The sequence below is a fragment of the Arvicanthis niloticus genome, chromosome 2, assembly GCF_011762505.2.
Source record: "Arvicanthis niloticus isolate mArvNil1 chromosome 2, mArvNil1.pat.X, whole genome shotgun sequence".
In the NCBI taxonomy this organism is placed as follows: domain Eukaryota; kingdom Metazoa; phylum Chordata; class Mammalia; order Rodentia; family Muridae; genus Arvicanthis; species Arvicanthis niloticus.
In genome coordinates this window covers 12975037-12988203 of record NC_047659.1, presented here as the reverse complement: position 1 = coordinate 12988203, position 13167 = coordinate 12975037, and the positions used below count along the sequence as shown (strand labels likewise).

Below are 13167 nucleotides of genomic sequence, written 5' to 3'. Positions count from 1 at the left end.
TACATTGACAGTGTGACTCAAGAGACCAGGGCACTGTCCCCAGCAGAACCCAATAGAGATAGCCATCTTGGTGACAAGTGACATGAAAAGCTTGGCGTCTGCTGACATGTTGTTACCGAGGCGCAGTAACTGTGCGCTGATGTGCTTTGAAGTCTGCCATGGCAGCTTGTGATTGAAATATGGAACAGGATGTGAACTGATGGTCTGGAAAATACAGATGGGTGGGAAGAAGGGGAGGGAGGAAGGGAGGGAGGGGCAAGCAAGTGTGCCAGGGCAGAGAAGCAATGGCCTCAGCCGGACACCATACTGGGCACACTCAACAGCCACCATGGTTAAGGAGTGGGCCTGGATTTAGAAGGGAGCCTCTGGGTGCCAATCATGCTTGCCAATCAAAACTTCACCTGTCTGGCACCTGTGGGAACTTTCACACAGGGAACAATGACAAATGGGACACCAGAGAAGCACTTTATCATCAGCTGGGGTCATGGATGAGATACCCCAGAACTGTCCAAAGAGCATTAGACATAGCCACGGCACCCCAGCAGCTGGCCCATAGTCCAGGCTTCAGGGTTCCGACGTAAGTAAACCCTGCCTCCCAGAACAGTCATATCCAGTAGGGGGTTTAGGGGAGGCAGACAGGCCAATGGCTGCCCTAGGCTCTTTTCTTTTGACCTAGGTTTCATTACCTCAAAGGGGTGATGAAAGCTTGGTCTTGTGGCCTGAGAGGAAATGGAAAGTGAGATGCAACGAGGGTTCAGGAGTCCCATGGGACTCTAGGTACCAGGCAGCACCCACGTCCTCAGCTGTACCCGGTACCAGGCAGCACCCACGTCCTCAGCAGCACCTGGACAGGTATCAGCTTTGTTTTAGAGATCAGGAAACTAAAGTGTGCAGAGGTTTAAGAAAACAACCCACAACCAAGCATCTAGCTGCTGCTCACCCACCCACTTTTCCAGACCAAATAAGTCGGTGGAGGGGAAGGGGCTCCAAAGGCCACCTTTGTGGCTTAAACAGGGAGGACCATTGCTGACAGTAGACTCCCCACACCTAAGCAAAAGGAGCATCAGCAGTATCCACCCTCCTATTGGCTCCAGATGGTCAGGAGCAAGCATGCAGCACAGTGTGGAAAGGCCTCAGCAGCAAAGTGGGCCCAGCCTGTGCTTTCTACTCTGCAAGTCTGGGCCTGTGTGTGGCTGATTCGGGACTTATATAAAGCTATCAGGTGACAAGGTAAGAGAGTAAAGTAAAGAGACATCAAGCCCTTGTGTTCATGTCTGGTCTCAGGGATTCATCTAGTGAGATCCAGGAAGAAAGGCCCCGCGCCACAGTAATGGCTTCATCTGCTTCAGTGGGGACCTGTCATTACCAGGTCATGCGAATGTGACACAGACAGCTGCCTTGTACTGGCAGGAGAGGGCAGAACTTATACTCTGGGTATAATCCATAAGAAGACGAAGACACCTACACAGGAGTACTTCTTGGCTATGTGGTTCCTGAGGGCAGGGTGTGGCTTCACCGGTAGAATAGCTACCTAGAATGAATGAGGCTGGGCTTCCATTCCCAGCACCACTTAAAAACCAGGTGTACAGCTACAGCATCTCGCCTGGGCAGGACAGCAGAGCTGGCTCTGGTTGAGCTGACCCCCAAGGGTGTGAGAACCAGAGAGCTGGCCCTGGTGGGCAACACAGCAGAGCTGGCCCTGGTGGTGCAGGCACAGGAGAGCTGGTGGGATGACCAACTCAGCTTCCACCCAGGCCCGGATCCAGGGCTCTGAGTTGGCCCAGCCCAACATCTACTCTATCTACGAACTGCTGGAGCCTGTGAAGGGACCAGTCCTCAGATCCAAAGCTGCGGGACCTCCATGACACAAGGCAGCAAAAGGTTGTCTGAGAGGAGTCCCAGTGAGGATCCAGTAGTGATAGTGCAGCAGAAGCCAGAGGCCTTGAAACAGACTGAGTCGTTGCCATGAACATTTGCAAGTAAAGCTGCTTGGGTAAAAGAGTACTTACTGTGTGACACACCATGACATACCACAGCTTTGGCAAGACGATTTGCTTGTGTGTTTGTTTGTTTGGTTGGTTGTTTGGTTTGGTTTGGTTTGGTTTGGTTTGGTTTGGTTTGGTTTGGTTTGGTTTGGTTTGGTTTGGTTTGGTTTTGGGGGGAGTTGCAAAAGCAGAGAGCAGATATGAAGGGGCAGGAGAGGTAAGTGGGATTAGGGTGCATGTTGTGAAATTCACAAAGATTTACTAAAAAGATAAAAATAGATAAATAAACAACAACAAAGAAAAAACACCACCAAGTGTAATCCCAGTACTCAGGAGGTTGGAGGCAGGAAGATCATCCTCAGTCATATAGTGAGTTTGAGGCTAACCTGGGCTATATGAAACTCTATTATAAAAATTAAAATAATAAGAAGAAAGAAAAACAGAACCTGGTTTGTGTTTGGGAGGGGGCAGGGTCTTCCAGGCTGTTCAAGGTCCAGCTGTTACAAAGAAAACACTAAAGTCCAGAAGGCAGAAAAGGGAGTGGCCTGCCCAGGCCGGTTCTCAATCAGTGGCAGAGCCACTCAGGAATGGCTGTCTGTGCAGCCTAGCTCTCTAGAGCCCACTCATTAGCTCCAGACTAAGGCCACCACGGCCTCTATCCTAAGTTTCCACTCGCAACCTTTTCCCCACTGTTCCTCAGCTGAGCTCCAGAATTCAGGCGGTGGGGTAACCTGAGCAAAGACAAGTTCCCCACAGGAGCAGGTGGAGTGGCTTAAACACCGGAGGCTGACTTCTCTCAGTCTGGAGGCTGGGAGGTCAGAGCTGAAGAGCTGGCACATAGGTGCCTGCTAAGAGCTCACTCCTGGCTGCCTCATGGCTTCTTTCTCTGTGGTAAGAAGCAGGGAGGCAGGCAAGCTCTCCTCTTCTTAGTGTCTTTGTACAGAGCACTAACTGATCTGCTAGGGCCCCACCCATATGACCTCGTCCGCTCCAAAGACCGTTCTTGTGGATTTCCAGGGGCGCACAAAGGTTCAGTCTGCATCAGCCTGAGGGAAAAAGAGAGCGGACATTTCCACCGTTGGAGTGACACGTCTTCTTCCCTGTCCCGGCAGGAACTGCAAGCTGAGCAGCAGCAGCCTGTCCATGGCAGCCGTGGACATCCTGTACATCGACATCACAAGGAGGTGGAACTCGGTGACCCTGGACCAGCGGGACACAGGTACCCGACGGCTGCCTTTCCTGACAGGCACGGGGAAGGGTCTGTACCATCCTTTCATGTTATGGAGGGAAGGAGGGAGAGGAATGGAGCGGAATTTAAACACCCAGCCCCGAGGTACTGTCTGCTACCAAGGCTGGGCAACCCCTCCCCAAATTCCAGTCCCACCCCTAGCCTCTCCTTTCTTTGCTTGATCACTGCTGGAAGTATGCTGCTGTTCCTCCATTGGCTTGTGGCCCCGCATGTTTGCAGAGCACGCACCAGCCGGGCCTTGGGTGGACTAGAGAGAGAGCTCGGCTCTTGCCAGAAAGGAGCTCCGTGGAGTTGAGACCCGTGTGGGAAGTGATGCTGATGTAGCAGGGGCTGGGGTGGACTAGGAGGGCAAAGGGATAAACCAGTGTCCAGGGTGAGGGTGGGCCCAGGCGGGAGTGTAGGTGTGCTTATACACGAGGCTACACCCAGCCAGCTCCAAAGGAGAAGAACAAAATGGGCAAGGAGACTGAGTTGTGGTACACTTTGAATGTCACACCAAAGGCTGCCACTGTGATAGCCCGTGCTTTGTTCTTTGTCTTTTTGATTCTTCCGCTAGGAGAATCTACCTTTGAGTGGACTGGTTTCCCTTTCCCACCCCATCCTCCGAACAGTGTAGTAATCGTAGCTGACTTTTGTACAGGTCAGCACAAAGCTGCAAAGTGTCTCTCACTCGGTGTCCCTGTGACCCAGCACAGAGGCCTTAGGAGCCTCATCTCACAGACAGTGAGCAGCACTCCAGTGACCAAGGTTTCGAGGTGACAGTGAACAGGGTGTACACAGGCACCATCCTCCCCAGCCCTCTGCCATGCTGTCACCCCACACACGGAAGGGCCACACCTGCTGGGGTTGGATGGAGAGGACCTGAAGTCAGAAGCTGAGGGATCTGGATGACAACTGGTTTTACCATCTCCTGCCACCATCACCTCCAACCCTGGGGCTTTTCAGCTGTAAAACTAATGCATGTGTCCTCCAGATGGCCCTGAGGGCTCGTACACCAGTGGCTACTAATGCATTTGGGGTCACTGCCGACCATTCAGGGTGGTTAGTCCTGTTAACGGACTCTTTCTGTCTTACTGCTGAAGAGACTCTCAGGAGAGGCTATGTGACCATCCCACACCCCCATGTGGGCTAGAGATGCCAACCACAAGGGTGTAGCCAGCCCATCCTCTGCATGGTGCTGACTCAGAAATCCATTTGCTGTTTAGTGTCATGTTTGATAACGATGCTACCTGATACCATGTGTTGACTATTGCCTCCATGCCAGCACTGCTGCATGCTTTGCATGTGTGACACCAGCTACAAATCTGGAGGCAGGTCTGATTGTGTCCATTGTACAGAGGAGAAAACTGCAGCAGTGAATGGTAGACTAATATTCAACCATCAGTGCACCTGGGCTTCCTGTCTGGATCAATTCCTCCTACCCATTATTGTGGCAGGGGTGGGGAGTAAGAGGGTGGTAGGATGGCTGGTCTACCTGCTGACCCCTTAATTCAAAAGTAAAAGTCAGGAATGGCAGCAGTCATTGAGTCAACCAGGTGAGCCGATGTCTTGTGCTCACAGGCCCTTCCAGCCTCCCTGTCGCGTGGGGAGGGCACGCCTGCAGGACATGTAGGCAGGTTAGTTGTCATTCCGAGGACAGAGTGAGCCCATGTGGCAGCTGAGCTGCATGGTCACACTCACATTTTGCTGACACCCTCAGAAAGGGAAGAAGAGCTTGTTCCTCAAGCCTAAAGCTGGGTGCTGCTGTCGCAGGATTCTGTAGAGGGGGCCAGATGAGTGGGTGGGGGTGGCAATGGAATTATTAAATATTGAAATTGATCGGGAGTCGCAGCAGGAAGCTATTTATCACGTTCTATTGCTTCCAACCAGCATTACCATCTGGCCCATTGTTCATCCCGAATAGCTTCCCATGTTTTGTTTGCTTCTAAAATGGCTCTCTGTGAGTGGAAGCCGGAGGGAGGGTGTCCACAATATCACCTCAGCGAAGGACTTCTGGGGTCCGCCAGGGTCTCTCCACTTTGCTGAGCAAGCCAATTAAATGAGAAATATTCTTATATTTAGCATAAGTGAAGCTGGGGCTGGGATCCCCCAAACTTCTGCTTCTGTCTGTGCCCCCAACAGTAACTCCAGGTCAAGTGGAACACTCAAAGCCGGCTCCGAGAGCCCGTGTACTGTGGCTTCTTCTTGTAGCTTTGCAGATGAGGGTCCCGAGGCTCCAAGAGCAAAACGGACTTCAGTTTCATAACCAATGAGTGACAAAGGCAAGACTTGAACTCGGGCCTCTGCTACCCCGAGTACTGTCTAACCTTGGAGTGATATGTTTTCTGTATGACCTCAGAGGGAACAGGCTTGTGTCTGAAGTCAGAGGTGATGCACAGGCAGAGAGGTGTACTAACGATAATGTCTGTTTGGAAGAGCTGTCATGTGTGGTCACATGTACGTCACACTGTGTTCCATAAATATGTGTAAATATTATATACCAGGATCACTGCCTTGTGAAAAGTCACCTCATCCAGCACAGAACCTACTGAAGGGATACAACTAGAGTGTGTGAGCTGGGGATGTCCTTCCAAGCTCCCGTCTCCCCCACCCTCTTCCTTGGACCTTATGTTCCTGTTTCCATTGTTGCTGGAAAGAAGTAGCAGGAGCTGCAGGCCTAGGAAATAGGTTGGGCATTAAAGCCGGGAATGGAAGCTACTCTGTGCTAGTGGAGATGGAACCCCTGTTATCACCTAGCTGCTGCCAACCAGGCCGTTATTGCCACCTTCTCATGGCTGCCCAGCACCCCCGACTCTGTGCAAGACAAGAAAGGATAGCTAAACCCAGCTGCCTTAAGAGGGCCATTCAGCAGGCTCCCAGAGAGCAGCAGAAATCTGTGCTTGGGTGTGGTTCTTGTTTTTGCCAGAAAGCAGCAGAAACTAGAGAATGAGTGAGTCCTTCTGTCCTCTCTCTCTCTCCCTCCCTCCCTCCCTCCCTCCTTCCTTTCCTCCCTTCCCCCTTCTCCCTTCTCCCCTCTCCCCTCTCCCACTTCCTCCTTCCCTCTCTCTTTTCCATCTATCTATCTCTTCAGTTCCTTCCCCTTTCCTTCCCGATGTGAAGCCAAGGAATCTTTAGGCCTCCATCCCAGTTCTATGCTGGCCAGTGTAAGGTCTGAGTGCCTGAGTCTCTCTGTGTGTCTGTGTGCCTCTGCATCTGTATCTCCATGTCTCTGTGTGTGCCTGTGTCTATGTGTTCTAGCTAGTATTTAATAAGTTGACAAACTGAAGCTAAGGATACATACTCAAAACAGAGAATTATGAGTGAGAGAGCCACAGCCCACGGGAGCCACAGCCTGCCTGACAGGGTCAGTGTCACTGACAGGGTCTTGCTCCCCTCCCTGACAGGGTCAGTGTGATACACCAGCCATCCCAGTTACACAGGGTGGCCATCCACCCCAGCACACGCCGTGTCCAGGTCCTATCAGATCCTCCCTTTCCCCAAAGCCCACCCAGACTCAGTTATACTGTGCTCAGTCCACGTCTCTAGCACTTGAGGATGTGGAAACAAAGGTCACCTACATCAGGTGACCCTGCTACTGATGTGGAAGAGAAAAGTAGTGCTGGAAACATGGCTTGGAGAAAAGCAAAAAAAAAAAAAAAAAGAAAGAAAGAAAGAAAGAGCACCTTCTGTGAGGAGACATAATAACTGTCAAGCCATCCCCTCCTTGCTGGGCCTCTGGTGTGTGGAAGTGGCCTCAGCAATGTCCTTGGACACTGAGTCACCCCTACCATGTCTGTGCCCAGCCTGCTCTTATCTGACCTTTGTAATAGGTATGAGCACCTGTGTGCAGGTATGTGTTGTGTATTAGGTGTGTGTACGTTGTGGATTATGTGTGTGTGGTGTGCATTGTGTGTGTATGTGTGTTGTGTAGTGTGTGTGCGTATGTGTTGTGTATTAGGTGGCGGCTAGGATGCACTTGTGTACATGAATGTGGAAAGCAAAGGAGAACCTCAGCTGTCATCCTGCAAGCCTGCACCCACCTTGACTTTCAAACTACAGTTTACCTGCCTCCCTTGGGGTAGGTTAGAGTAGGCTGGCCGGCAAGCCCCAGGTGTCTGTCAATCTCTTCCTCATCACTGGGACGACAAGGGTATGCCACCACCTGGCAGGTTGGTTTGTTTGTTTGAGATGCATTCTACAGGATCAAACTCAAAGATCTCCTGTTTGCAAAGCAAGCATTTTACCAACTAAGTGATCACTCCAGCCCCTATAATGAGGTATTTTTAGTCATGGAATAAACATCCAGAAGATTTTTCACCCAAAACAGAAGCTAAACCTTCACAGTAACATCCTCAGACATGTGGCTCTCCACCTTGGCCGGCTCCCCTCCTCTCCCCACCGAGGAGTCTGCACCCTGGATTCCCTTCCATAAACGTTCTCTCTGAGTGTCCAAGTCCGCTCAGGAGCCTGGTGGAACGAAGCAGTGTGCGGCTCACACTCTGCGGCTTGCCAGTGTAATTGTCTCTTTTTTTTTTTTTTCTCCCCAAATGAAGGATTTTAATTTCCAAGCTTAGAATTTCCAGCAGAATACAAAACGTCTCAGTGAGTTATCAGCAAGGCTGGGATGCTGCAGCCTTCTCCTCAGCCAGAACCAAGTGAGGAAGCATCTGTGGATAGAGATGCAGTGATTTCACATCAATCGCACTCACAATCCCAGAGTCCAATGGCTCATCTCTGTGGTGAGAGAGGAGGACAGCACTCAGATCGGGCAATAAAATGTGTCCTCATCACCCATGGGAGCACTGGGTCCCAGAAGCTGGGCATCCACCCTCTAACACGATATGTTTTCTGTTTAAGAAGGTACTATGCCAAGCCTAGCAGCACACACCTGAATCCCAGCCTGTGATAAACAGGGAGACCCAGTCTCAATAAAATGTAATACATACATACATACATACATACATACATACCAGCAAAAGTATCAGGACTTAGAGGGGGAAACTTAAGAATGTATAGTTTAATATCTGATGTATGCTAGGAACCTTTTTTATCAAATACACATATTTTCACACACACACCCCTTCTGAGTTCCTGTGTGTGCCCCTCAGGCAGCCCTGGGTGTGAGTGGCTATCTTTTTCTTTTTTAAAACTTATTTATTTTATTTTTTACATGTTTTCCCTGTGTATAGGTATGTACACCATGTGTGTGCCTGGTTTCTGCAGAGGTCAGTAAGTGACAGATGGTTGTGAGCCACCATGTGGATGCTGGCAGTCACACCCAGGTCCTCTGCAAGGGCAGCAAGTGCTTTAAATCTTTGAGCCATCTCTTCAGCCTTCGAGTGACAATCTACTCAAAGCCACTGGGCACTAGAGTCAGACAAATGAGGGATTCACCCTGTGCCCCTCAGGAGTCCTTTCTAAGGTGCCAGCTCCTTTCTGGTCCCTGGGGTGTTAGGAAAACAGATAGGAAGAAAGGCTTCCCTAGAGTAGTCTTCTCAGAAGGGTGGGACACAGCTGCAATGTGTATTTTCAACGTTAGATGTGAGTCCAGGCATCTCACCTTAGGTGGCCTCCCACTACTCAGACAAAGAAGTCAGTCATGTACCTGCCTGGCTCCCTGTGGGCATTCCACTTCTGGGGAAGGGGTGTTCCCTCCATCTAGGCAGAATGCCAGCCACCTCAAGAGTTCTTTACTAGGGTCTTTGCCTCTCCCAGAGATCCCCTCCTGTCATGCACAAAGTCGGGCCCACCTCTCAGTGCCAGGCTAGGCCAGGATCCCTCTTATCCTCTCCACTCAGCTGTGGTGTGATGACGGAGCCTTTGTGCAGTACCTGCTGTCAGGTTAAACCAACCAGCCACTACTGCAGTTCCCTGTCCTACTGAGGCCTAGTGCAGTGCCTGGCGCATGGTTGATGTTCCACACACATGCGTGGCGTAGACCAGACCTTGCCAGCCAGCCCATCCTGTGGGCGTCTGCAGCTCCCTTCTGTCTCTCACCAAATTTCCTCAGTCGACTTATGCAAATTATGTGACGCCTGTACTTTCTTCAGCTGGAATGCGCTCCTACTGAAACGTATTTAGTTGATGATGTACTGAAATATTTAAAAGTATTTTTACTTGGCATGTTTAGCAAGACCTCCTTTATGCATATATGTGACTGCCCCACCCTAGGCCAGAATCACGAAGCACCTCCTGGAGGTGTCCTAAGACCGACCACTTTCTTCAGCCTTGAAGTTACCTCAAAGACAGATGGCTCCCAATACACTCACAAAATAGCTAAATTGTTCTTAATAGAAGCAGGTGAGGCAGGAGAATGCTAACCTGTCTTCCCCCTGGCTCAGATGTGAGTCTTCAAGGCCTGCAGGACACAGGGTACACTGTGAGGTACCCACCCTGTGATGTGTGTTGTTACTCACTGTCTCCAGCCTCCCCCATCCTCAGTCACCCTGCATCAGCTCACCAGAACTAGGCAGAAGGGAGAAAGCTGGCTGCCTCTTGCCACCTCCCTGCGCCTTACACCCACTGCCTACAGTTCCCGTAGCTTGTGGGAACTGACACAGCAGCAGTGTTCAGCATCATGGGACAAGCCAGCTGGCCATGGAGTCTAACTGCTGACTGTCAGAGAGCTCTGAGAGGAGTCACCTCTCCTCTGGGGGCCTCAGCAGCCTCGGCAACAGGGCCTTTGACATCTGCCTGGGGATGGTGGTATCAGGATTTATAAGAACACGTGGATCCGATGTGTTTTCTTCCTCTTTCCTGATTCCAACTGGCATCACTCCTGATATAGGTGTGCTGTGCAGATGAGAAGATGGATTCCAAGCTGTCAGCAGGATGCCCTGTTCCCAGGAGGCTCCATCTTACTCATGGTCCTATTTCCAGAGGAGGAAACTGAAGTTCCAAGAGGTCGAGAGTAAAGAGACGACTCACACAGGCCATGGAGAAGAGAGACCACTCATGTAGGCCATCGAAGATGGCAAGGAAGCAGCCTGAGTTCAGTTCCCAGACCCTGGAAAGGCATGAGCACTAGCCCCTCCCCTTCCCCACATGTTTCCAGTGTAGAAGCTGGGAGAGCAGTGTCTGGAGTGACAGTCTGGTTCCTGGTCTTGGCAAAGGCTGCTGGTGACAATGACAGACGTGTAGAAAGCACTCAACTATGAGGACTCCTTTCCAAGAACCCCCTCATCTGTCACTTGCCAGTCCCAGAGGAGCCAGTGGAATGTTTGCATTGGTGATACTGTGACAGAAAAAAAAAAAATGTTCTCTGGTATGTGCCCAACTGTGCTGTGGGCTGAGATTCCTCTTTTCTGTTCAAAGCTGGAGAAGAGGGGCCAGGCAGCTGAGGAGCCACCTCCGCAGACACCCAACTAATCCTCAGCACCGTTCAGACCCAGCAGGTCTAACCAAAGATTCTGCCACGCGCCCATCCTAACCTGACTGCGAGCGATCCGCCCAGATGTGAGCCACGGTTATCAAGCACCTAACATGAGCCAGACTCTGCAAGCACAGAGCAGACAGCACAGACTCCCTCCCCTTTCCTCACACACAGGCCCCCAAACACTACCACTAATGAACAAACACTGTTCTATTAATTCCATTATTCTGTAGTGATGACGGTCACGCACTACATTATGGTTCACTCTCTTTCTGCTGCACACTCTATGAGGCTTTTAAAACAATCTTTTTATTCTTTTCATTCTTCATTCTATATGTATGGGCCTTTTACCTGCATGTATGTCTGTGTATCACGTGTGAGCCTGATCCCTGTGGAAGCCAGGAGAAGATATCAGACCTAAATGGTGGTGAACAGCCAAACGGTGCTACAAATCAAACCCGGGTACTCTGGAGTCATCTCTACCCAGCCCACATTCTATGAGTTTTAACAACTGCGTGAGGACCGGTAACCATCAACCCTGCATTGCTCAAGAGGGCTGTACTGCCCCAAGCCTCTCTGTGCCCTATTTACCATTCCCCTTCTCTCACTCATACACACACACACACACACACACACACACACACACACACACACACACACACTCCCAGAGCCCTTGGAAACCACTGGGAACTTCTGATTCTATGTAATTCTGCTTTTTTCAGAATGTCGTGACTATTGGGATCATAGTGTGCCTAGCCTAGTCAGACTGGCTGCTTCCACCAGCAGTATGCCTTTAAGATCCTCTACGCCTTTTTATTACTTGATAGTTCTATTATTTGAATCTCCGAATAGCAATCCATTAAATGGGCATAATCACAATTTGTGAATGTATTTACTCTTTAAGGAGTATCTTGATTGCTTTCACTGTTTAGTAGTGAGGGATGAATTAACTATAAATATTCATGCACAGGTTTTGTGTGGACATAAGTTTTTTTACATAGATAGACGAATACCCATCAATGGAGCTGTTAGACCATATGGTGATGATGATTAATTTTAGCTGTCAACCTGACTAGTCTAAGGGACGCCTAGGAAGCTGGTAAAGCATTCTTTGTAGATGTGTTTCTAGCATGTGAGTCAGTGGGCTAAGTGGAGCAGGTCCCACTCAATCAGTTAGGGACCCAGGAAGAATAAAAAAATAGAGGGTATGGGGCTAGAAGGATGACTCACAGATAAAGTGGCTTGCTGCCAAGCCTAAAGACCTGAATTCAACCTCTGGGCTCCTGCAAGTTGTCCTCTGACCTCCATACTCACATGATAGCATATATGACAGACAAGAACATCAAACAGAAGAGAGCATCTGACCCCATTACAGATGGTTGTGAGCCGCCGGGAATGGAACTCAGGACCCCTGGATGAACAACCAGGGCTCTTATCCACTGAGCCATCTCTCCAGTCCAAGTGTAACCTTTTAAAGGCAGAGAAGCTCTCACTTTGGTTTGCACCCTCTCTTAGACATCAGCACTGCAGCCTTCCAGGGTCTCAAGAGGGCTCCTGACCTTAGCCCACTGGTTTGCTCCACATGTTCTCAGGCCCTTGGCTTTACAGTGAGACTTTACAATCATTTCTCTGGTTCAGAGGCCTCCAGACGTAAAGTGAGCCACACTACCTGCCACCAGATATGGAGTGTCCTTGCCTCCATAGTTGTGTGACCGAAATCCCTATTAAGTTCCCTCTCACCTGTCTAGGTTAATCTATTGTCTAGGTTAATCCATCTGTCTGTCCATCTGTCTGTCCAAGCGCCTTCCTCCCTCCTGCCTCTTAGCCTAGCTCTCTGGAAAATCTTGACGAATGCATATGGTACTGCTAAATTTTCGTCTTATATAAAACGGACTGTCTTCCAAAGTGGCAGTACCATTTTGTGTTCCCAACTGTTATTCAGCATCATTGTCAACACGTGGAATAGTCAGAGATATTCAAGAAAAATGATCTTTTCTTTTGCTTAACCCTCTTCGTGATTATGCAGTGGTACATACCTCGCTGTTTTACTTTGAACTTCAGCACACATTTTAATATCGCTGGCACATGCTTACTTGCCTTTTGTATACATTCTTAAGTGGGGGCATCTTTTCAGATCTTTGGTTCTTTCTTAAAATTTGAATCATTTTCATATTGTTTTAAGAGTTCTTTGCATGTTTCATTATATATATATTTAGCAAATATTTTTCCAGTCTATGATTTGTCACTTACTTTGCTTTTATTTTATCCTCCCCATGTTGGGTTCGAACTTGAGATCTTGTACATGTTAGACAAGTGCTTGTCTACTGATCTGTACTCCCAACCTCATTTTTAAATCAGAAAAGAAGTTTTTAATTTTAATAAACTCCAATTTTCCTTGTTTCATTTTTTTTTTCTTTAATAGATTTTGCTCTTGGAGTTGTAGCAAAAAAATTCAGAGCAAAGTCATCTAGATTTTTTTCATTTCTCTATGAAATGACATATTGGTATTTGAAAATAGAGCTATTAGTTAAAAATATACCTTAAGCTAAGCTGGCATGGTGTCACACACACCTATGGTCCAC

The 13167-nt window shown here is 49.3% G+C and overlaps 1 protein-coding gene across 5 annotated transcripts in view; it reads left to right on the top strand.

Annotated features, from left to right (window-relative positions):
• Ttll11 (tubulin tyrosine ligase like 11) overlaps positions 1-13167 on the top strand; it is a 231469-nt gene that overhangs the window by 194387 nt on the left and 23915 nt on the right. For 3 of the 5 annotated variants that reach the window (XM_076928607.1, XM_034496640.2, XM_076928610.1), the window contains one exon: positions 3098-3204. In XM_076928607.1, coding sequence (XP_076784722.1) covers positions 3098-3204 — 107 coding nt within the window. Of the gene's footprint in view, positions 1-3002; positions 3205-10000; positions 12936-13167 lie in introns of those variants that run through there. The other 2 variants (XM_076928608.1, XM_076928609.1) reach the window with 2 other exon arrangements.